The 24,694-nt window shown below is 32.7% G+C and overlaps 1 protein-coding gene across 1 annotated transcript; it reads right to left on the bottom strand.

Moving 5' to 3' along the window:
- Positions 1 to 1,241: 1,241 nt before the first annotated feature.
- LOC132714763 (5'-nucleotidase-like) lies at positions 1,242 to 18,206 on the bottom strand. Its single transcript, XM_060697681.1, has 9 exons — positions 17,757 to 18,206; positions 14,299 to 14,512; positions 12,384 to 12,569; positions 8,810 to 9,007; positions 8,103 to 8,234; positions 6,510 to 6,632; positions 5,549 to 5,704; positions 4,738 to 4,932; positions 1,242 to 4,219 (listed from the first exon to the last, which is right to left on the bottom strand). Exons 1-9 carry the CDS (start codon positions 18,114 to 18,116, stop codon positions 4,050 to 4,052), a joined length of 1,734 nt encoding a protein of 577 aa, XP_060553664.1. The 5' UTR covers positions 18,117 to 18,206; the 3' UTR covers positions 1,242 to 4,049.
- Positions 18,207 to 24,694: the final 6,488 nt, after the last annotated feature.

Raw genomic sequence — 24,694 nt, 5'->3', positions numbered from 1 at the left:
AGACGTCTGCGTCAAGAAATCGCGCGTAAAACGAGGGACAAACTGACTCAAGGCGTTCTTCTCTTGCACGACAATACGCTAGCTCACACATCCCAAGTTGCGATGGCTGCTACAACTAACTGCGGCTTTGAAATTTTCCTCACCCCCCATATTCTCCGGACTTGGCCCCCTCTGACATGTTTTACCTGTTTCCGAAACTGAAAACCAAGCTTCGTGGTAGACGTTTTGGAAGCAATGAAGGTGTCATGGAGGCGGTCAATGAGTTCTTTGAGGACCAAAATAGAGAGTTCTATTTTGAAGGGTTAAGCAAGTTGGAGCATAGGTGGGCAAAGTGCATTGATGTAGAGGGTGTTTATATTTAAAAGTAAGACCATTAGTTGGGTTCTGTGACAACTGAGAGTACCCCTCGGACCAGGAACTTTTTGATCAATCGTAGTATCTTGTAACTTACAGTTACCATACTGTCATAGGTCTGCGCTATCCAAATCCAGGTGTGGTGTTGCGCCGCTAAAATAAAAAATGGGCGTTATACTAACATGCCGGTATCTGAAAGAGTATGTCCATTTTGTGAAGAGTTTATGAAGAGTTTACAGAAATATATGTTTTATTACAATGCCCTCTATATAATCAAATACGTGAGTTCATTTATGAGAAAGCTCATTCTGTAGACAATAGGTTTTATGATATGTCTGATAATGATAAATTTGCATTCATGTTCTCTCACCCGGACATGATTAGAATCCATGCAAAATCCTGCTGTGATTAGAAAAAATATCTTATATAGTAAAAATTTCAAACTGTAAGTTATAATTTTCAGTAATTGCAACAATTTTATTATTATGACATACATTTTAAAATGTACAGATGAAACATTTCCAGTGTTTGGCGTTTTAACTTTAATTAGCATGTTATTTAGTGTCACTTTTAAAATTACTAACTTACCTTTTGGCAGTCATTTAGACAAATCTGACCTTAATATTTTAATAGCTGTTTAACACTGTTAATGTTTAATCTTTATACTGTTTTTATTATGTGTTCTAAAGTGTTTGAGATGTTTAGTATCTTATAACTCTTATAGAATGGCTATAAAAATGTATTTTATATTGTTGTATTTAAATTTAAGATACTCATCTCATTATCTTTCTATGTCCCACAATTCTGTATCTTAAGAACCACAATGGAAATACGAGTGAGTTTGGGTTTAACTTTTCTCTGTTATCCTTGATATATAATGTTGTTTGGCATGGAAATTTATTCACTCATACATCTTGCATCTGTTTTTGTATATATTATGGTGTGCCATGCTATTCTATTGTATATTGAAATAAATCTCTCTGTGTTAAGAACGGAAAGAGGTGCAGTAAGCTCATTAAGCGTTTTACTGAACAACAGTTTACAAACACAGAGTTTGCAAGCCTAGTTCAATAGACCTCTCAGTGCCTGGAAGGGTAGATGGACCCTCATTAAGCCTAGAATGCATACGTACGTACGTACATACATACATTCAATAGAGAGCATTGGATTAGTAACCCAGGACTTGCTGGATATCATGCCTCGTGCGAGGCGTTATTTCTTTCTGACAAATGATATATCTGACATTGAGTCTAAAGGTCAACTGCCTCTACAACTAGACTTTGACAATCATAAAGTTGGTCACCTGCCGAGATATTACCAAAACGTGTCAAAATGTTTGTAAAAACCAGAAAACAAACAAACTAAGACAGAACTTTTAACACGCAATTTTATAAAAATATCGCTCAAAATTACATAAATTTCACGTATTATGAGGAAGTTGTGTGAAGAAAATATAACTATAGGATCCTTTATTGTTACTGTGTTGGTTAACAATCTTATTATGGTAACACTGTTCTGAAATCATACTACGTTTGACGATGCCAAAGTCCAAAGGTATGTTAATGCATTTTCTTTCAAATGGTCACACAAAGTTCTTGGAAGAGCTTCAAATGTTGCTAGAACTTGTTGCCCAACCCATTTGCTTTTTGTTATATATTCATAATATGTATAATATTTTACATGTACATTTGTATTTGGTGCAATAACATATGTTTAAACAAAACAAAGTATGTTCTCTGGAGTTCTGGTGACTATGCTCCTTTTCGGCAGACATTTTCAATTCGATATCAACTAATACAAATGATTCTTTCTAAAAAGAATAAAACTAACGCAATATACTTTATTAAGATTATTAATTTTTGTAATATAAAAAAAATAATTCGTTAATTAAGATAAATGTGTTTGCTTTTCTTGTTTTTTATGAGATTTTTATTGCTATATTGTAACATGAAACGCTGAAATGAAAACATAGTTTTCAAATACATTTTTGTATCTTTATCAAATAAGTAACAGTAAAATGTTTTGAAATAAGCCTAATAACGCAAACCATAAAAAAATATAACATAATCTACAAAATCTTATTAAAATGAAACAATTTCATTCCATTTGGAGATTAAAGGAAGCAATATATATCTTAAGGGAGGAAATAGGATCTCTTTGGTCCAAGGAGCTTGACTTTGGTATCGGATTGGACATAATTTTAAGCAGTAGAATAAAAAGTCACCGGAAAATAAACAATTATACTGCAAGGAACACATATATTTATGAGTACACAAGCAAAACAAATTTGTCTAAGATAACACAAGAAAAAAAAGATTCAAATGAAAAAAACAACATTTAAACACAATCTATAAAATCTAATTAGGTAAAAATGATACGAATGCATGTGGTGATATTAACATTTATACATGTACACGGAGGGACAATAATTTCTTGACAAACATGGTTTATAATTCACATAAGAAAACATGGCAGCTATTTAAAAAAGTGAAATACATAAACCGTTTCTATATATAACATTTCATGTAGACATTTTAATATGACAAAGACTGCAAACAAAGACCATTAAGAGGGACATTTTTAAAAAAGTAAACAATGATATACATGTATATACAGGAAAGCAGGCCATGCCTTAAAACTGTTATGCAAGACACATAGCCATAATAACAATAAAACAATTAAAATTATAATTAAATTCAAATCATAATCATTGTATTATATACCAGTTTGTTCTATAGGAAGAACACCGGGTTCATAAACAAGGAGTCGCCGGTTCGATTCTCAGACATAGCAAAATTTCTTTTTGACAATTGATCCCGGACAATAAGTCTAATGATCATTCGTCTCTAGCCGATGATGAGGGCTTAATAGCCGGTCACTTGCGGAGAAATTATTTATTACTGGTCAGAAATTGTTTATTTCTAGTGAGTTAGCCAGGAAAGCCAGTAAGATTGATCGGCCGCCGACATATGACAGGAAAAAACGTGTTGAAATCTGGGTAAAAACAGATTGATAAACAATCGGTATACTTTACTAATGACACCGGTATAGATAAAAGCTTCTTATAAGCTCCTTGAAATGGAGATCGGATGAGAGGATTTAAAACAAAATTAGTATTAACTTGCAATGATTGAGACCGTTGATGATGTACAATAATAAGAACATCATATCTCGTCCTCTGCCCCCCCCCCCCGCAGCACCGGGAAGAGTCATTCTTCAACGTATTTTTGGACACGGAAATTAGAAGACCTGAAAAATGTGACAATAGTGATAGATGAAGAGCAAGAAAAATAATATAGGTATATGAAAACTCGATATGAGTGTAGGTATGGACTCACATTCAAAACGTTATGTATATTATACACTTGTAGAATTTCAACACAATAATGTTATCATTTAAACCAACAAACTAGTTGCAATTTTATCTTAAAATTTAAATCATCTTTAAACTGTTATCACAATTGTTATATTATTTAAATCAATTACAGACTTTCAATATTATCTTAATTTCATTTCAAATACTTCGAGACATTCAATAAAATATTATGCCATTTAAAATTTAAATAACTTAGATTATATCCTGAAATCATGTTAATCAATGTATCCAATCCATTTGTTATTTCAATAGTACATTTGCCCTGGTGGTTTTATTTTAAAGCTCAGTATAATAAATGTAAAACATTCACTTCTTTGTTTTACAACAATCTGACTACAAATGACGCAATTATGAAGATAACTGCGGGTAAATGATGAGCGCCCGATGATGAAATGTTATCTGTATGGAACTGGATTCTACCCTCGACCTCTGCAAACATGGGACTGTGCTTCTTAAAGTATTCAGTCAGTGTTCTTGCGCCTAATGTATCTGTTAAAAATGAAATATTATTAAATTTAAAAAATATGTATCTGTCTGAAATGATACATTATCAGAACTTGGGTGTTTAACGTATCTGTTTAATTAGATGTTTTCCCATTTCTAATATACATGAAATATAATTTATATACATGTATAAATGAACGTACAGCTTTAGGGGTACATTGTACTAACGTGGCAAGGAACTTTTTATAACACATTATACCTTAATACGTATGTCGCAGGCCTTTAGGCAATACTTTAATACACGATGACGTCGGCGGCCCGACAAAAAGGGTAAAGCGACAAATTAAGCGGGCACTGTCATGTTTTCTTTATTGGTCCTCTAAAATTCAGTTTCTCGTATATAGCCGAGATGAAGGTTTTACGAAACGCGTATTATACATTCAAGTTGATTTGCCAGAGTGGTCTGTTATCAGTTATTATGTAAAGTGAACATAAAAAGCGCAGAGTTTAATGTGTAAAAATGGAATTTGTATGAACAGTTATACATGATGTTATATACTTACTAAAACGTTGTCGTTTTGAAGCTTCAAATTTATATCCACTACCTCCATTTATTATAAAAGTCGACACAAATATGTTATAATCTTCACTATCTCGGAGAGGGTTATATTTTGGTATGTCGCAGCTCAGACATCTGGCTTCTACCGAGACAACCCGGCTTCCTACCTCCATCTGTAGATTGTACACAACTCGGAGTCCTATAAATTTATAACAAGAAAAGATTTTATGATTACAAAAAAGTCGCTTCGAAACCAACGCTCGAAAATTAAAATTGAACGGATGTCCGAGGAAGCAATAAATGCTTATATTTTAGTTTTATGCAATAAAATAGACAGTGTGAACAACTTTAATCTTGGACATAGCATCTGAATTCTGAAAGCTGAATCCTTGATATCATGCTCATAGACGACACATTCATTTTGCCGATTGAAATATGACCTTAAATGATTTTCAATGGCGTTTTTTCATAATTCAGGAAATCACTAAATCACTGCTACCAATTAACTGACTTGAAAAGTTGAAAACATTAAAATACGTGATTTATGAACTTAAGTTTTTACTTCATCATACATTCATATTGTGACTATATGTTATAAGTTGGTGATCATTTTACACTTTCTCTTATTCTAATTCATCTTCATATATCATACTTTTATTTAAAATGTTTTGTATATTTTTGTATATATGATTGATTTAATGTTAAAATCCCTTCCGCTAATATCATTACTTCACAATGGACATGAACTCACGATTTACTCTAATTAACTTTTTATTTCACTTTAAAGAAAAATTAAGAGAATGTTATATACCTACCCGACATCTGAAGAAATGCACCTCGAGGATCGGACCGGTCATAATTTGCGACAGAATGTTCTAACTGTTCTCGGAGATTTTTACCGGACACTGTTAAAATATCTATCTCATTTCCAAATGGTAACACGCTGTAAATATCTCCGGAACTAACTATTCCTGCAAATATACGAGAAATATATCGTAAATCTCTATCCTATTTTCAGTGTTTTGGCAAAGTTCGGATTTGTTTTGCTGTTAATATAATAAACCAATTTCAACAAACTTATGCGTTATCATTTAATACATTTCGGCACAATTTGCTTATTGTTTGTTTCATTTACAATTAAAAACGATTAGTTAAGATATTTTGAACTAACAAATTGTAAACATAGACATAATCTGCTGAATTGACCTTTATAACAATATATCTATTCATCATATCATTTGCAAGATTAACGTTTTAAAGTTTATAGGTCAAAGATTATTTCTAATTTTTACAAATCTAAAACAATTAATTTCAAAATGAGACAGATGCAACCTTCTCCAAACCTTTCAAGTTTAAAAACAGTAAATTTATAAAAGTCACAGAGAACATGATTTTGTTATTGTATGTGTTAATGAATAAAAAAACAAAGTGTACACACTGAACTAAAAAGACTGCTATAATTCCAACAATTATAGTCATTTCTAATGCAATATGACACAAAATTATTGCGAAGCAAACATTAAATATTATCGTATTCACCACATTTTAAACCTTTGCAAAAATTACATTCAAGGTCACTGCGACATTGAGGTTATGCTATTGGCGCCCAAAACCAAAAGGGGCCTTTTCCACAATCGGCGATATCGCCCTAGGAACTTTGAAGGCACCTTGAAGGCGTTGATAAATTATTGAGCGGTGTTTTCAGCGGCAGTCACAAAACAGTATAACCCATCTTTTCAAAAGGGGATAAAAATCTGTTTGAAAGCTATACCATACCTTTGTCAATTGATGATCTTATACCACCACCATTCCAGATAGCGATAACAGCCGGAGCCCAGGTGGATTCCGAGTGACTGAAATTAATATGGTAGTTCACAATACCGTCTGTTACAAGATTCCCTAAAAAATACGTAACTAATTTATTATATAAATAACATAATTATAGATTATACATAAATAAAATATAGTAGTATATTAGTATTTATAAAGATTGTTTACAGGTTATATGGCCTTATATAAACGACTATTTGTAAATATAACCCGAGCCGCTAGGCGATGGTTATATTGCAAACAGCCGTTTATATAAACCTGTGAACAAACTGTATAACGAATTTATAATACAGTAAGCATCATTTTTTAGAAAAAAAAGTAAGATTTTTTTCATGAATCGAAAACAGCCGTGTATATAAAACTATATAAAAGTCACGACTATCCAATGAAAAGCGACGTTACAAACGTGCAGTATTATAAAATATAGTGTATGATAAGTATATACATGTGTAAATTCATTCTAGTTAATTTAATAATTTATTTCCAGTACATGCCTAAAAATATGGGACTTTCGTAAATTTCAGACCCTGCCTTGCGGTGTATTTATGAATAACAGGGCTTATACAGTCATTATCAATGTTCTGACATGGTGTTTATATGTAGGGGAGGCCGTTAAAATGGTTTGTGTAAATCGGTTTTCAAACAAAATAGTATGTGACCCACTAATCTGTATATGGGGCCGTGTGGTTATGTGTACCATCTATACGACATAAGTGGTAAAATTTAAGATACATAATATGAAAAAAGAAAACGTGCAGTATTATAAATTTGTTACAATGACAATTTTGATAATAAATAGCCTCTACGGTTATATAAGCTCATGCATGTTTGTACAGGGTCATATAACCTGTCAAAAATCTTCATCTGTCGGCTGCACTATCCAGAGCAATAGTAGTTTTCTGTAATATCTAGATAAAAGGTATTCATATCAACTAAAACAAGGATATTTTTGCATCACGCAGACCAAGGCCAAAACTGACTCTGATCTAAAGTAAAGTAATATTGTAATATAATATCAATCTGATTATTATCAGCTCCTCAATAATACTACGCATTAGGATCTGACATCCACCACAGTCACCTTCTCGTAATCCTTCAAACAACCAATTGTTGTCGAGCTTTCATTATTTTGAATGCGATGCGGTTTCCAATTTTAACCCTTGGGAAATCAATACCGAGTAGGTAATTTTCACGATTAAGGGAACAAACATGGCGTTGTCCATAAAGCCGACAGGTAAAATGGCAAAACAATCTTGCCCATTAAAAATTGACTCTATTATTTCAAGTTAATTTGTTAATTCTTCAAACATTTTTTTCTAAAATAAATCAACAATTTGTCTAACTTCCGCGGATAGATATTTTGATACATCTGTAAAAGGCGGTTTGGTTGCATGCAACAGCTTTCTCGGGAAATCCGAATTAAAAAGAAGGCGAAACATATACGGTGGTCATCAGATCTACATGGAAGATATAAGTTGTTCTGACTTAAGTCAGGTAGATATTATATCAGAATAGAAAATTCCGACAGGGCCTTTTTACCTAGGTTGCATTCTTTAAGTCTGCACGAAGATCTCTCACCGTCCATTATAACCTTCGAATATCCGACCGTAGATGCACTAAGTTTATCTACAGGTTCTCTCCATTTATTGACTTCTCGTAAAATCTGTGCGTCTGTAAAATTTAATACTTAAACGTTATATTAAATGACGTTAATACACCTATTGTACTTATAGACCATCAAGATGCACCCGTAACGAACACATTTTTAAAAATGCTTTATCGGTTACATTTCAGTCATTACTGAAGTGTACAAGCTAATTTCGGTACCTAGCACGTTAAACTCTGCACTTAAAAGCCTTGAAATTCCACACTTTAGGATGATTTATTTCGTCTCCTTTTTGTAATGAATGTAAAAAGCTAACAACCGGTATAATATGTAACGACCAATAACTTACCATTTAAGTAAAATTTGGGGTCTTACATCACAGACAGTGAGCTTTTAACATTAAGTCGTAAAATGGTAAATATTTAGTTTTTAAGCTATTTCACTAATAAGATGATCATCAATAGATCTAAATTTAACAAATAGTCACTATCTTAACAAACAGTCGCCATAAGTACACATTTCAAAATGAACGGCAATACTTCAAATAAAAACAACCTCCAACCCTAATCAGTATTTAATAACAACCCCTTCAGAACACATTTCAAAGTGAACAATACTAACAGATTGAACATAAACCTACCCTCTGAAACTGTAGAATCCAATAGGATAGGGTTTCCCGAATAGTTTGTCACCATGCCATTGGAGTCAAACTTCAGGTTAAGGTAACCAAGGTATTTGCCCATGGTGTAGGCTTGAACAACGAGTCCTTTACCACCACCTGGCTGGTCAACAACAATAGGATACGGTCCTTCTATATCTTCATCAGCTGGTTTCTCACCTTGAAGTATTAAAATGACTTGAAACTTACGTATAAACAACACACAGTTACTGAAAAAAATATGATAAATCTAATCTGTCATCGCTAAAGCAAGCTCATCGTGCATATCCAGTAATGCAGGAATGTGCAAATGACGTAAAAGTAACGCCGAATCGGTGCAACGCTATTGTTAAGTGTAGTATGACACGAGTAAATTGGAAAATGTCTTAGGTACACCGAATATAAAAAAAATCATAAAGTAATATGTACGTTACTGTATTTAAAGATATCAACGAAACTAAAAATCGTCATTTTCACGAATGATCTTGAAAATTAAACATTTTCATTGAAATATTTTGATGAGGTTTAAAGTATAATGTCCCAGCAACCTTATGCGCTAATTTATTTCCTTCAATTTGGTGTACAATAAAAAAAATATTGGTCAATTAACTTATCGCGGTGCTCGTTTTGCCACTTAATTGCATAATTCTGTTCTGCGTTACTATTGCACAATGCCTGCGTTATTTGCACATTCCTGCGTACTGGAAATACACGGTGAAGCTTGATAACCTAAAACCCACATAATTTACATCGGTTAGCGCAAAAAGGAGAAAAGGGGTTAGCGCAAAAAGTAGAAAAGGTTAATATAAGAAAGCAAACGATGAGCATAAGTAAACAAAAGGCCTGTATGGAAATACAGTTTCCAGACACTTTATTCCCGTAGTATATATAATATTGAAACGTACCCGGGGTCTGCTAGCCCGGACACACTTCAATATCGACACGTGGGTTCTTCTCAAACACACGTAAAGGGAAAATAGGGACACAAGGACTAAAAGATACGGACACCTGAAATAAGATTAACACAACAATTTATTAAATATACATTTCACAAACAATAAAATTGGTATATAGTATCTTCTGTGGATGGCTCTGGCTTGGGCTCCTCGTAGGTCAGGAATATTCTTCTGTTACGTCTAGAATAATGTATAATATAAGATGTAATGAAAGGCTTGACAAATACGGTGTCACGTCTTGCCTGTGGTCTGGTACAAATTCTATGGTGGGAATTACCATGAAATGCTATAAGGTTGATGGGGTATCTAAAATGGTAACTACAAAATACAGTGGTGTTCTACCCTGGTATATGGGTATCACTATAAAATATGGGATTATGGCTATGGAAACTTGGTCTTCAGTGAGAATCTATCATAAATGGAAAGTAATGCCAAACTGCCAAACTAGATGATTTAATATAAAGCTTCTATATGAACTATTACTGGCACAAAGTATTATATACCTTTCTGGTGGCTGGAGATACATCCATATTCAATATAGTATAGGTGTGGTCTGGTGGCTATCTACCAAGGTACTGACAATTTTGGCAGATTCGGGCTGCTATTTATAGTCTGGGACGCTGGGTGGCTAGCTTGGCTAGCTTGGCTAGGGTGCCTAGCTTGGCAGTATCGTCATCGTCTCCGATGACGTCACTGCCTAGCTCGCGCGGGCAGAAATTTAGCCAGTGCCAGCTGCCATGTTTAAATTGGCAGCGTGTGGCTAATTGATCATTACAAGAGCGATCAGTAATCACATGTGTCGCCTCATGATGGCCAATTTTATGTTGGGACAAGTTTTGTGACAGACGAACAGACAGACGGACAGTGCACAACTAGACTTGGTACTGATCATTCCTGTAAAGTTTGGATGAAATTGCAGCAGTAGTTTTTAAGGAGTAGTCCGGACAAGCTTTTGTGTATCTGGCAACACACAGAAAAAAACACCTTTTTATCAAAGGGCCATAACTCAGCCAAAAATCATTCAACCGGAAAACTCGTGCAATATGCGCAAGGACTTGAGCTACAGATCAATCCTGTAAAGTTTCATTGAAATTGCATAAGTGGTATAAGAGAAGTAGTCCGGACAAACTTTAAAAATAAAAATTATTAAAGGGCCATATATCTGACAAAAATCATTGGACCGGAAAATACTGACAATATGCACAACTAGACTTGGTACTGATCATTCCTGTAAAGTTTGGATGAAATTGCAGCAGTAGTTTTTAAGGAGTAGTCCGGACAAGCTTTTGTGTATCTGGCAACACACAGAAAAAAAACACCTTTTTATCAAAGGGCCATAACTCGGCCAAAAATCATTCAACCGGAAAACCCGTGCAATATGCGCAAGGACTTGAGCTACAGATCAATCCTGTAAAGTTTCATTGAAATTGCATTAGTGGTATAAGAGAAGTGGTCCGGACAAACTTTAAAAATGAAAATTATTAAAGAGCCATAACTCTGTCAAAAATCATTGAACCGGAAAATGCTGACAATATGCACAACTAGACTTGGTACTGATCATTCCTATAAAGTTTGGATGAAACTGCACCAGTAGTTTATGAGGAGTAGTCCGGACAAGTTTTGTGACGGACAGACGGACGTTCTAACAGGAGAGTAATTATGTGGCTACTCTATTGTTCTCTCATTTGTTCTTTTTAGCCACACAAAAGAAAATAGCCACATAAAAGCATTACGGAATGAATGACATCAAAGAGAAAGAACAGTTACCTATTGTCCCTCTAGCCACATAATTACTGTCCTGTGAGTGCGGACAGACAGACGCGTACAGACAGACGACGGAGAAGTGATCCCTATTATGTCGCCACTACTCCGTAGAGGCGACACAAAAACGGCTACAACGTAGAAAATATGTTATTTTAAGTAATATAACCATCGTAAATATTAAAAGGATGAAGTAATCTGTACATGCAGTGTATGTTTTGATGATTAAAAGCTGATGTCATGAAGTACAGTTAATTACTTTGGTACTTGAGTAGTTTCCGGATACGGGTTTATTTTCGGACGTAAAATGATGGGCCTGATCGTTACAATATACTAGTATATGTACATGTCCAAATGAGAAATTTACGTTTTCTATTATTTAAAAGAATTTGGATTATTTTGAATATGTCTGCATTAATAGCATTATAATTTTCCGAAAATTTATAGAAATTACATTTTCATTATTCAGTAACAACCTTAACCATGCCGCTTATATGTGTGACAATGTGTCGTTTTAAAGTTTTATGACTGTGTACATCGTTAGTTATGAAAGAACGATAGCATGGTAAGTTATTGAAGAGGAAGTATTTATTTAAGTTTCTACGTTTGATTTCATCTTTTAAGACGTTCTGTTTAATCATGAGCTTGTCAAATATTGATACAATACATCCTTTAACAGAATAGAACCTACTCTGCATTTTCATGTTACATCATCTATAACAAGTGGTCGAGAAAGAAGAACGATGGAATTCCTTCTTTACTGGTAGATATCGGATAAAATGATTAACGTTTATTTCAGACACTGACTTGTTAATCCGACAACATCATATTTTACTTACCGTTGTACAGGAATGTGTTTGTATGTCCACCTATAACCAGATCAACACCGTCTATAGCGGCTACTTGTTTATCCATATTTATTAAAGCATGACCTAGGGCAATTATCTTGTTAATTCCTTGGCTTTTTAGTATGGCTACTTCATCTTGGACTGCTGTTATTACGTCATGGAACTTTACAGTTGGTCCTAAAAAGTAAGACAGTATTCAGGTTTCTTTGTGGTTTATAATGCTACAATATTGTTAAGGTATATCAAAAGTGAATTACATACAGGCAGTCGTAGCTTACACATAAATGATGTTTATTTATTTATTTATTTATTATTATTATTTTTTTTTTATGTTTTGTTGTTTTTTCGACTAACATTGTTGATTTTACTACAGAGCTAAATTTAAGTCACTGACTTAAGCGTTCGACCTTGTAAAAGGATCATCATCCCTCTCCGCCTTTATTAACGGCATTGCATCTGTTTTAAATAGTATGTATACATATAATTTGATCAATATGATGTTTATTAATCAAACTTTCATCGAAATTAGTTGATAAAGACTTCACCTTTTAAGTATTTGTTCTACATGTATAATACAAATGTCAAGATGAAATAAGATATTTCTTGTCCTTAAACGATGTTCAACGTGTTTTGAAAAACTTTTAAAATGACAAAAATAGACCAGTTTCATTATTACGGTCGGTGCAAAATGATTTTAAGTAAGATAAACATAATGTTTACGGCTAATTAAGTCAAAGAAAGTGGCGTAATTTAGCGTGTGCAAAAATAGCTGAATATCGAATGCGATTCCGTACTACAATGTTCAAGGCTACGTCGTGTTTGAGTGCATATATTATATTATGTAACCGTAAGGAAAGCCAAAAAAAAAAAAAAAACAAGACGACTGTCACAGTCGATTCAATCTGTACTTATACTCAGAAATAAACAGATCGTATGTAGTTATGCAATTTTTCTTTGACCTTGAGGAAATGTTCATGTACCCACTACCCACCTAGCATGTCCTAATTCTCCATGCGGTGAATGATGACCAACACGCCACTACCCACCTAGCATGTCCTTATTCTCCATGCGGTGAATGATGACCAACACGACGACGACGACGACGACAATAACGGTAACGATAATAATGACGTTAATGAAAATGATGATAATGATGATGACAATGACAATGATGATGATAAATTAATGATGATGACAATTATGATGACCATGATGATGATGGTGGTGGTGATGATGATGATGATGATGAAAATGATGATTTCAATTTCAATGACAATGACAATGACGACGACGATGGTGATGATGATATTGTTGTTGATGATGATGATATTTTATCGTTTAAATTAAATCATTTTATAAACTATCAATTTGTTTTTCTTTTAAGAAAATAATCTTATGCTATCCTATATCCTATTCAATATGGCGGTTTGTATACCAATTCATGTTTGCGAGTTTCACCAAGCTTAACGCATTTATAACTTTTTGATGTTTAAAATACATTTCCTTTGATAAAATATATTATAAAGAAATGTAAACAGTACGTTTTTCAATGAAATCGTTCATGCACGGTTTAAAAATCTTAACTGATTCTATTCATAAGAGATAGAAGGGATTTTATAATACTTTTTTAAAAGAAACTTAAGCTGAAAAAAAAATAAGGGCTTTAAAAACATGATATGTTTATAAAAGTTGTAAAACTTCTTGCAAGGTTAGAAATTTGCCTTATATATGAAGCATATGGTCCAATTTATCATGCTATGCACTTTGTATTATTTTAATTGAACTAAAAATGATGATACATTTTGCCCGTGTGGCAGACAGAACGTCAGTGCTGGAATCGCGGCCGTAAATAAAAACAATTGGGCCATTCAATTGTTTTCTCTTAATAATGTCTTACACAACTTACCCCCACTTGAGCTTTTAGCAGTTTCTGTGGTTAGATATCCAACAACGCCAATTTCTTCACCACCTATAGTTGTAGTCCAAGATTTCGAGAACTTTCCTGCCAGACGTGGTTCATTTGTGACGTCAGTGTTTGCGCTTACGACCGGAAACGTGACGTTATCGAGAAACTTCGCAAGCGTTTCAACACCAAGATCAAATTCATGGTTTCCAAAGCACTGTTGAAGTAAAAATGTTAGCAAAATCAGTAGAGAATTAGCAAATGAGGTTAAAACTTCGCCAAAGGACACATGTTTTAGTTGTCTAGAACAGGATTCCGTAACCTGTTCTAGTAACACAATGTCCTAGTTTTTAGTATAAACTAACATATTTTAGTTCAATTGTGTTGGAAGCTATAAGTGTATTGAAACATTCTCGCATTCTTTCCTGGAACTAAACAGTACTAAGCAATGAGTGTAAAGTGTCTTGCTAACGGACACAACAGCTTGACCTTGACGGGGTTTGAAGCCACGCAGTCTTAGATTACCAGTCGACGCGTTAACCATTCGGCCACGCTGCTACTTTATTGACTTTAACATAGACTTTATCTTCACAACACAATTAACAAACAAGCCATTATGAAATTGAAAATAGAGGATATTGAATGAGTGACGATTGAACACTAAATTTATTGAACGAGTTAAATAAAATCATATTTTGAAATATCTTTATGACATAGATCTATCTAAAATAGGAACGGTTTACAGTAAAAGAGACATTTTTCGTTGACGCGCCTACTCAGTATAGTGTAACAACATGGCGGACTGATTCATTTAAAAGCATTTGAACAATAAACCGTGCATTATTATGCTATATTGCACAAAAAAACAATATGTTTTTCCATTTTAACATGCTAATAAAAAAGAGAATTGATAAAAATACGTCGAACTAAATTTAGCGCAGAAGTAATTTTCCTGACGTCATTTGGTTTATTGACGTCATATTTTTTCATTTGTTTAAACACCACGACAATAACTGCCATGATATCGCCAAATTAAACACAGTTATACCTCAGGCTTGTGTCACTTTTGCTTGGTTACACCATCTTACGCCAATGAAAACATAATATTTTATGGTGGCTGATTTCTGCCATTTCGTGTCTTCGTCCCTCAAAAGTCGAAGGCGAAGATATAGAGGATATTTGTTTGTTTGTGTGTAAGATGAAATTTTATTTCATCGAGTGGGCTTTAAAAACAGTATTCTCACGAGTGGCGTAGCCACGAGTGAGAATACTGTTTTTAAAGTTCACGAGATGAAATAAAATTACATCTTACACAACAAACAGACAAATTTTCTTTTTATTTTATGCTTAAAAACAAGTTAAAACGAAATTTCCATAATTTTAACGTAAATATTAAAATCTGTTTCCCCCATTGAGAGCCCCATTTAGACGGAATTTCTCATTTAAAATAAGAAGTATTGAGCTGAAAAATAAGTCCGCTAATCAAGGTTAAATGACGGTGATATTTATTCATTTTATTAAAAAAATATGAATGATCGCTTGTTTTAATAATAAAAACAAACAATTCTTGAAGGAGAAAAGTCCAACCATCCATCCATATTTCTGTTACTTACTGCGAATTTATATTAGACCTGGCTTTGTAAAATGTAAGCGGCAGCCCTTTTTAAAGTTGTGTATTTCATGGGAGGAAAATAATTGTGTAAGATTCAGAAGGATATAATTTGGATTTGTTAGTCATACACCTTTTTAAAAGAAAGAAAACTTATTTGAGGATTGTAACAGACAAAAAATAAGTGTTGACAGAGGTGAAAACATTCAGAAAAGGAGCTAGGAAAATGGAAAACTTGGAAGCTTGCTAAGGCATGTAAGGAACGCTGGGTTGTTTTACATATTTTACGAGTGATGGCTGTCAATGCTTTTCAATTTTTCATAAAGCATACGGCAGTTATTGCTCGTAGGATACTTTAATATGCCCAAATGTCATCAATAGCAGTTTTGCATGGGGAAGGAATGTATTTTTCAGACTGTAAAAACGAAACAAAAAAATTTAGAGACGAAATTTGTTGATTGGAATTTGAAGGAATAGAAGGAAGTTTTCTCTCTTTATTACTTTTGACATTTAAGTTATTTATCTATTTCAGCTTTGCTATTTCTTTTAACAGCCTGACATTGTCAGAATTGTCAGTAAAAATAAAATTGAGGTACCACATGGGGAAAATCTTAAAAAAGTAGTTTCGTCATTGAAAAAAGTGAAATTATATTTTGATAATTTTCACTGTGAAATTATCAAATATAATTTTCACGGATAAATCAGTAATCCACTGAAAGCATAAAATAAATGATAATATGCTCACGCCTCCGATTTTTGAGGGCGCCGACACGAAGATACGATAATCATATCAGCTACCATACAATTTGTATTTGCTAAATATGGCGTACAATGTATGAAAGTTTTAAAGAAATCTAATTTTCGATTGACAAGCATCAAACTGACAGTATTTAGCTTTCATCATTTTACATACAATATCTTTTCATTTTCCACCTTAATAAAAAAAGCTTCATATACATATATTCTCATTTTTTTTTAATTTCATTTTTTTTAAACCGAACCAACTTTGCGTTATTTTACCAAAGTCAAACAAAGTTTTATATTTGTTATTTGATTATCAATCTATCTGAAAATGTTAATTTTATTGAAATTTGTCGAATTAAACTCTATGGTAGTTATAAAAAATTATTTTTAGTAAAAAATTATATTCATGATTTGTTTTGGATACTAGTACCTGTGAGCAATGGTGAATATTTGACTACATAAACCCTTGAATTGTAAAGGCTATTCGCACACTGTAAGAAACGTTTAAGTCGATGTTTAATATGTGTTTAAAAGATAACAAAAATGCGTACAGATTGATTGTTTGAAGAAGTCGAAAAATATTGCCCATTCCCGATTTATCAGACGATCATATTTTTTTTTTGAAACTTTCCTTTTTTACTGCCAGTAAAATATTAAAACATTTTACACCGACTCAGACTCAGAATGCATTTTATCTTGATTGGGGACTAGAAATATGTCCTTAAAGGGCCATTATGACCCAGAAATGCTTTTATTACTGTTTCTAAAATATTCTATATAATAGGTGTATGTCCTGTTCAAACAGTTATTCATGGCCAGTTACTTGAACCATATTTTGATTCTTTTTCTTTTTGCAATGAGTACAGTTATAGTGATTACGTATTTTGTATGGAAGTCAAAATACTACTATCTTCACGTTTTACTACCTTATAACAATTATTTCATAAGCAGGACTACATTCTTAGGTTATAAGCCTCTAACATGCTCTATAGCAATTATCTAAACATTATTATACTCATGTTTGCAATTTTTGAAGAAGAGAAAAAGTTATCCGTTTCTAAGGCATAATTTGCCTTTAAATAGATACATATTACTATTTATATCATACCATAGCGTTGTATCCAAGTTCCTTCATAAAATAAGAAGCCGCCATACCACGATGTACAGTAAACCATACGGTGCCCATGAATTGGTCTCCGGCATCCAACAAAATCACGTTGTCATGGCTATTTCGAATTTCCTGAATTTTGGTATGTCGTCTGGCCACTCCTCCGAAACAACGTCCCTCTTGAGCCTCGCTCGTGTCGCACGTTGATCCATATTTATTAAACTGTTCGAATCTCGCGTGGACATCGTTCGTATGTAAAACTGTAATTTCAAACCCTGATATGCTAATACATGTCACAGATAAAAGTACAACCGCGTATAAACTTAGAAATAAATTATTAACTTTATAAAGAAAATCCATGTCTGTTGATGCGCAACTTCAGTTTAAAATTATACTATTTATATAAAGATTTTAACTTTTGTTGAACTGCTCTGTACTCGGTATAGAAACACCGTTACGGCCCATTTCCGTTATTGCGATCACGGGTTGATACACAGTAAAGACGGATACCAGTTATTAAAGTAACACCTTTAAACCTGATTAGTGAAGACGATATATTTGTAATTCGGCTAAAGTGTCTGGTAGAATATTTACCCTGAAGGAAATCTTTCTCTTCCAAAATTGTTTAAATATGTATAGCTACGTTCGGCAGTGAATTTATTGCAATTATACGACATATAACTGTTTCATTTCTTGCGCTCTTCGGTATACACGTATAGGTATTATATGGTTCGGAGCGGACAAGTCGACCATGTTGAGTTTCCAGCGCATGAAAAAGATGAAAGGTCGGCAAAGTTTGACTTGGTATTGTTTTGAACTGTTGAATAATTGTTTCCGACTTTGTGCCACTCGTTGTGTCTTTGGACATAATTGTATTTTTATTTGTAGTTTTGTTTTATGGCATAAAGGGTATACATGAAGTTTTTTTATTTACAACGTGTGCACGCGAAAGCTATTACGCGCTCACGCAGTATATGTGACCTTCGCACTTTAAATGACTACGTAATACTATCACTTCTGGACGTAATAAATAGTGCATATCCACGTCATATGAGAGAGTGTAACAAAGGATCTAAGTATCGCAATTTTTATTCAAACAATAACGGAAAAATAAAATTCATACCAGCACAATTCATCTCTCATGAAACGCAAGTGCAATGACTAATCTCTTTAGTAATCAAACAATTTCATGGTTAATACCTCAACAACTGTCTTAGACAAACGACATAATGAATGGAACCATATAAGCTATGTCTTGCATTACTGAAAATAATTTGATGATCTTATTGATCTGGCAAAAACCATCTGTTTTGTGTTTTTATCTCTAATTGAATAACAGAAATATAAAACTAATATCCGACTAAGGTATAGGTCAATTGAAAAAGGAACTATGTTTTCTTTGAACAGAGGCTTTTTCAAAATACTTCACATAATCATTTATTGTGATTCAGTCTTATTTTACGTCATAAAATTTCCAATGTACCAATAAGTCTTCTTGTTGACATGATGATAAAACCCCTTCAGTAATAACATTTTTTATGTTCCATGTTCGTGATTTAGCCAGGACAGGTAAGTGACAAAACATATGGACCAAAGATGTTAACATAGCATTTCATATCAAACACATGAAACTTGTTTTACTAACACAAGTTTGAACAAAATCGAGCTTGAAAATAAATTGTTAATTACTCTGTTCTCTTAAACAGAAGTTCTCGTGCAATGATGCAAAAACGAGTTTTCAATATTTTGTTGTACTTTCTTGCAAAAAATGGGATACCAGCGGATATATGGGAGCATATAATACATGTATGTTCAATATTTTACAATTGCACTGCTTTCATGAATATAGTCATTGCTTCAGTGAATCTTGTTAAGTAAAGTAGCAACTTATCTTAAAGGTGGTACAAACACTGGGTATTGAAGAAAAGGATTTTGTCTTGTCATACCATGTTAAATGCAGATTCAATTAATGTTTTGTATGTTTATTCATTAGAGGCTCGGAAACATGGCAGCAGATCACCTGCCGTAATAACTTCGTAAGTAGGAGTGAACTGCGACAGCAGCGTTTGACTGACCAATTTCTGGCCACTGGTCATTTAAAAAAGAAATTGGGTTTAGTTTTCACCTTTGGAATGGTTGACTTCATAAATATGATGTTTTTAAATACATTTATTGATTTGTAAACGTAAATAAGGTAGTTATACGGTTGCTGTTTTCATGTAGTTAGAAATATAGATTTCACTAACATATTTGATTCCTTGAAGCACACACATGCTTAAAATCAATATAGTAAGGTGTTAAATTATGTATTAATATATTAAACTAAAACTGGCGGATTCTAACATTTAAGATTCAAGATTCAAAGATTCAAAATATTTTGTAGGTTGAACTAATGAAGAAAGTGTATATTATTTGACTTACTATCTCACTGTCAAAATAAATCAAATGGTACATAAAATTATTGAAAGTAACACGGACAAAAATTTGTATATTATTTGAATTTAAAACGATAGACACTAAAATAAACTTATTAACACATCATATTAACTAAACACTGACAAATTTCAAACGCTTCATATATATATTTACATAATTTTTATTGCATGATGATGTTAGTACTCTGCGCTAATTCAACGAATTTATAAATACTAGGTCTATTATAATAATATTTATTTAAGTACTGTTGACGAATATCATTAAAAGCATAACAAATACAAACAAAATGAACGAAGTTGTCCTCCATATTACGTGAATTATAAATACTAGTAAGACGATATATGTCACTACATTCAATTCCTCAATTACCATACCGATAGTTTCAATTCTAAAATTTGTTATTTGCAAAAGTGATTATGAATTTCTTTCGCATCTTATCAATATACAGTGAGTAAGTCTGTATATGGCTAAGCGTTTCACATGTTCTTAGCCTATTTTACAATACTACAAAACATGTTTGCCCTTTCTACAGAACGAAACATTGCTTTATTTCTGTACATTAACGGCCTCAGTGTCTCATTAAAATTCATGGCAAGAGATAAACGTCATTACTTGTATAAAAGGTCATTACATCATTAAAAGATACTGTTTGTTTACTCGACTCAAGCCAACATGTAACTTAATACGTTCTTTGATGTACAAATATTTCCGTTATCATTGAAAAATGAAACTTATCTTAAACATTAAAGGGATGAGATTTTCGTATTAAAAGAAGACATGACGTCAGTCATATAAACAAAGAGCATCAACCATTTTATTTATAAAATGTTTCTACAGAATTTGACACCTAATTTTATGCACGTGTGATGGAATTCACAGTCATGAAAAGTCACTAGTTAATATGTAAGAAATGTTAAGTTTAAAATACAAAAAAAGAAAACATAATCCCTAAAGAACAATCTAAACAGCAGAATTATAAATGTTGCATACTCGTTTTTAATTGATCCGTTATGAACTCAATGGAAAATGCTAATGTCCATGCTATGGCGATGGGAATGGAACCAAAATATCAATTTGACAAGTTAGCGATATGAGCAATGTCGTATAGTTCCCAAAAAACAAATTGCTTGTGCCCTTAAAGTAATAAGAAAACAATGTGCGGAACTAAATAAAAAATGTGTCAAATGTTGCGTGCCTGCATATCACAGAAAAGATTCAAAGACAGGAAAATACCCGGATATTGATTATACAGTATTCAATTAGAACAATTGGAAACAACCAACAAAATATAGATCAAATAGAAAAAACAGCAACATAAATTAATAAAGCAGCAGCAAGTAAGCCTTGTTTAATTAACTAGATGATCTTTAAGAATCGGAATTATATGATAATATCTGATTAAATAAGTAAATTAAATATCAATTAGTGATCCCTCGAAAGCATAAATCACAACAAAATTACATGAAAATTGCAGACTCAGTTTGATAGAGTCTGTACATGAGGTTTTATGAAAAACAGCAACATCCCTCACGCCCCTTAACATAGGTTTGATCAGGACTCAATTTTAAACATTTTAAAGTGCTGGAATCAATGGTCCTGAAAGACCAGGGAAATATAACAACACTGAAGTGAAGTACGGGGCAACCTTTAACGTCTGCCCACGGCATTTGACATCGATCGGAACATCTTGGCTATTATCAACAAATTTATTTTTGAAAGTAGTTCTACCACGTGGTTTTAGATGTATACAAAAACAAAGGGTGTAATCTATAATATTGTATCACGAATGTATATTTTTGACATCTTAACGAAAATAAAGTCTATTTCATTGAACATGTGTCTGACAATCATAATAAATTTTAAAATGCTCACTGATGTACTACATGTGTTATATTACAAAAAAAAACGAATAAGTGTCTATATGAAGACAATTTGTACTTTCGGTTTCTACAACCTTAATAATAAGTATATAAATAATGTACCGCTTATTGATATACATGTATCTGTACATTTACTTAAGTAAGGTGGATTTTTACTCGATATATTGGTATAATTATAGTCTTTAACTCCTAGAATGAAATAACTATTTGTTTACATGTTTAGTTTATTAGCGTAGGTTAGACCGAAGTATCGTCCTCGTTCTGTGTATTCTTACTTTTGTGTTTGAGGTCCTTATCCGTAGACTGACCCAAAGGGCCGAAAAGTTGCGATTGATTTGACACCTGCAATTGTGATGCGAAAGGGTGATCCCTCAGAGGCATTAATCACAACAAAATATTCAGACCAAATATTTATGAAATCTGCATACCACTCATTGGAGAACATGGCATAATATTATGTTGTTGGCTGGGTGGTACATATTTCAAGCGATATTATGCTCATTGTTTCATAGTCAAGTTGAGCTAAATTACCTATGTATTTCAAAAGATTTACTGTTATACTGGTAAGTATTTGAAAATGTTTTGGCCAAAAAATATAAAAAGTCTGCCACCTTCTTTTTTTCAATAATTGAAAGTTACAGGTAAACACTGGTGGATATTAAATTAGACAATTCCATGTGAGTTATTTACACATGTAGTTCATGTAAAGTAAGTATAAAAATGAAAGGAATTATGACAAAATGTAAACTTATTTTTACTTTTACCTGCTCAGTCATTATATACACTTGGAGGAGCATAATGTCACTTTAAAGTATTTCATTCACAAAGGTTCATTGAACCTTAGATTGAGATAAAAAGAACTATTTCATATAACATGAGGACATCCATTTATTTCGATGAACATTAAAAAACAAAATTTCTCTCTTGAAACACAACAGTCATTAATTCTATGTAATGAAATATGGAAAAGATCAAAGACATCGATTTTTCATGGCGCAAAATACCAAAGCAATTTATCAAGGGATCTTATAGTTAATATACAGACTCACTAAACATGAATCAAACTTAGATCATTATCCTTACCACGCAAAATATCTTAACCGAATCTTTTAATCTAGACAAAACCATTCAACATTAATAGGGAAATTTTTAAAATATTTATTGGCTGAGAATAGTGAAAAGTGCAGAACATGATCTTACGGCACGTGTAGATTCGGGATCCGGGAGCAGATTTAGGATTAGTTAAACCAGTATTCATACTTATGTTATATGATACATTATTTATCTATTTAAAAGTGCTCTCAAATAAAAATAAATAAATAAATAACTAAAAATTGTTAATGGTTGAAGCAATACGACTGTTCCTTATTACAACCGTGATGCATTATACCAATCTTGACTTTGTTGGGTTGAAATATTTTTTTTTACATAGTAAAATTAGTCATCTTATCATTTCAATGTGCTTATATGCAATTCTCTGCTCCCATATTTTGTAAATTATTGGTCTTTTTCTTAAGCATTTCAAATATTGCTGAAAACGGTTTGGATGTAACATTTAGATAATCTTATGAAATATTTCTCGAAAGAAAAAGTGTTGATCTTATTCTAAATGATACAGGTAAATATTTATATGATGAATACGTACTAATGAACTGTTCTAGAATGATTTATTATCTGCTATCTGCAAATATATAAAGCCGGATCAGGTATCTCACACTTATCAGCAACATCCACATATATAATTCTTTAATGGCTTGTTGTCAGGTATAGTGCTAAATACTAACAACATAATTATTAACTGTATTACATAACTTCCCATTATGGGCTAATTCACTTTGATAAAACTATCAAAGTGAGCATTTTAATTAAAAACCATTCTACATAGATTATTTATACCTTATTGTCAGAAATGGATCATATGCTTGAAATATGTAAATACAGACACAAACAACGCTACACACAATTTCTATTTATTTTCAATTACAAAAACAACAAACTTAATATTCTACCTTGAGGGTTTTTTTTATAATTTATCATTTCCTTCATCTAGATATTTAAAACAAATGTTTTTAAATATCATTTTCAACATTTTTTAATCCTAACCGTGACTTAAAAAGGTGAATATTTTTTTGAAGTTGTTCTTTCCTACTAATATGAACATTGGCTTAATTGTTTACATACATATATATAGAATCATAAACAAATGCGCAAATCCTCAACAGATAACACATGTTTGTGACAGAACATTTGTGCGTGACAGAAGTCAGTATGAGAAGTCTATTGCTGATAAATATTATGATGATAGTGGTGTCAATCAGCTGTTAATGAAGTGCCAACTACATAAGGTGCCAAACGGGAGCTCGCTATGATCTAAAGTTGACTTACATTTTATCTATTACACCGACAGGCAATAGAAATACGAAGAACAAATTGGCATATGTTTTGAAACCATTTCTAAATATGTGATCGTTGGCGTTAAACCACTGTCCCAAAACGCTGTGGAATCAAATCCTGATAGGGACTTCGGATTCGTTCATTTGTGGACGCTATCCAGCTAGCGTATGGAACCTCTGTGGTTCTAGACAGGTGCCTGTTTGTGCCTTTAATAAAGCACAGAGGGGC

The sequence above is a fragment of the Ruditapes philippinarum genome, unplaced genomic scaffold (genome assembly GCF_026571515.1).
Source record: "Ruditapes philippinarum isolate M1 unplaced genomic scaffold, ASM2657151v2 ctg4980_1_1_1_1, whole genome shotgun sequence".
NCBI lineage: Eukaryota > Metazoa > Mollusca > Bivalvia > Venerida > Veneridae > Ruditapes > Ruditapes philippinarum.
This window is presented reverse-complemented; position numbering and strand designations above follow the sequence as displayed.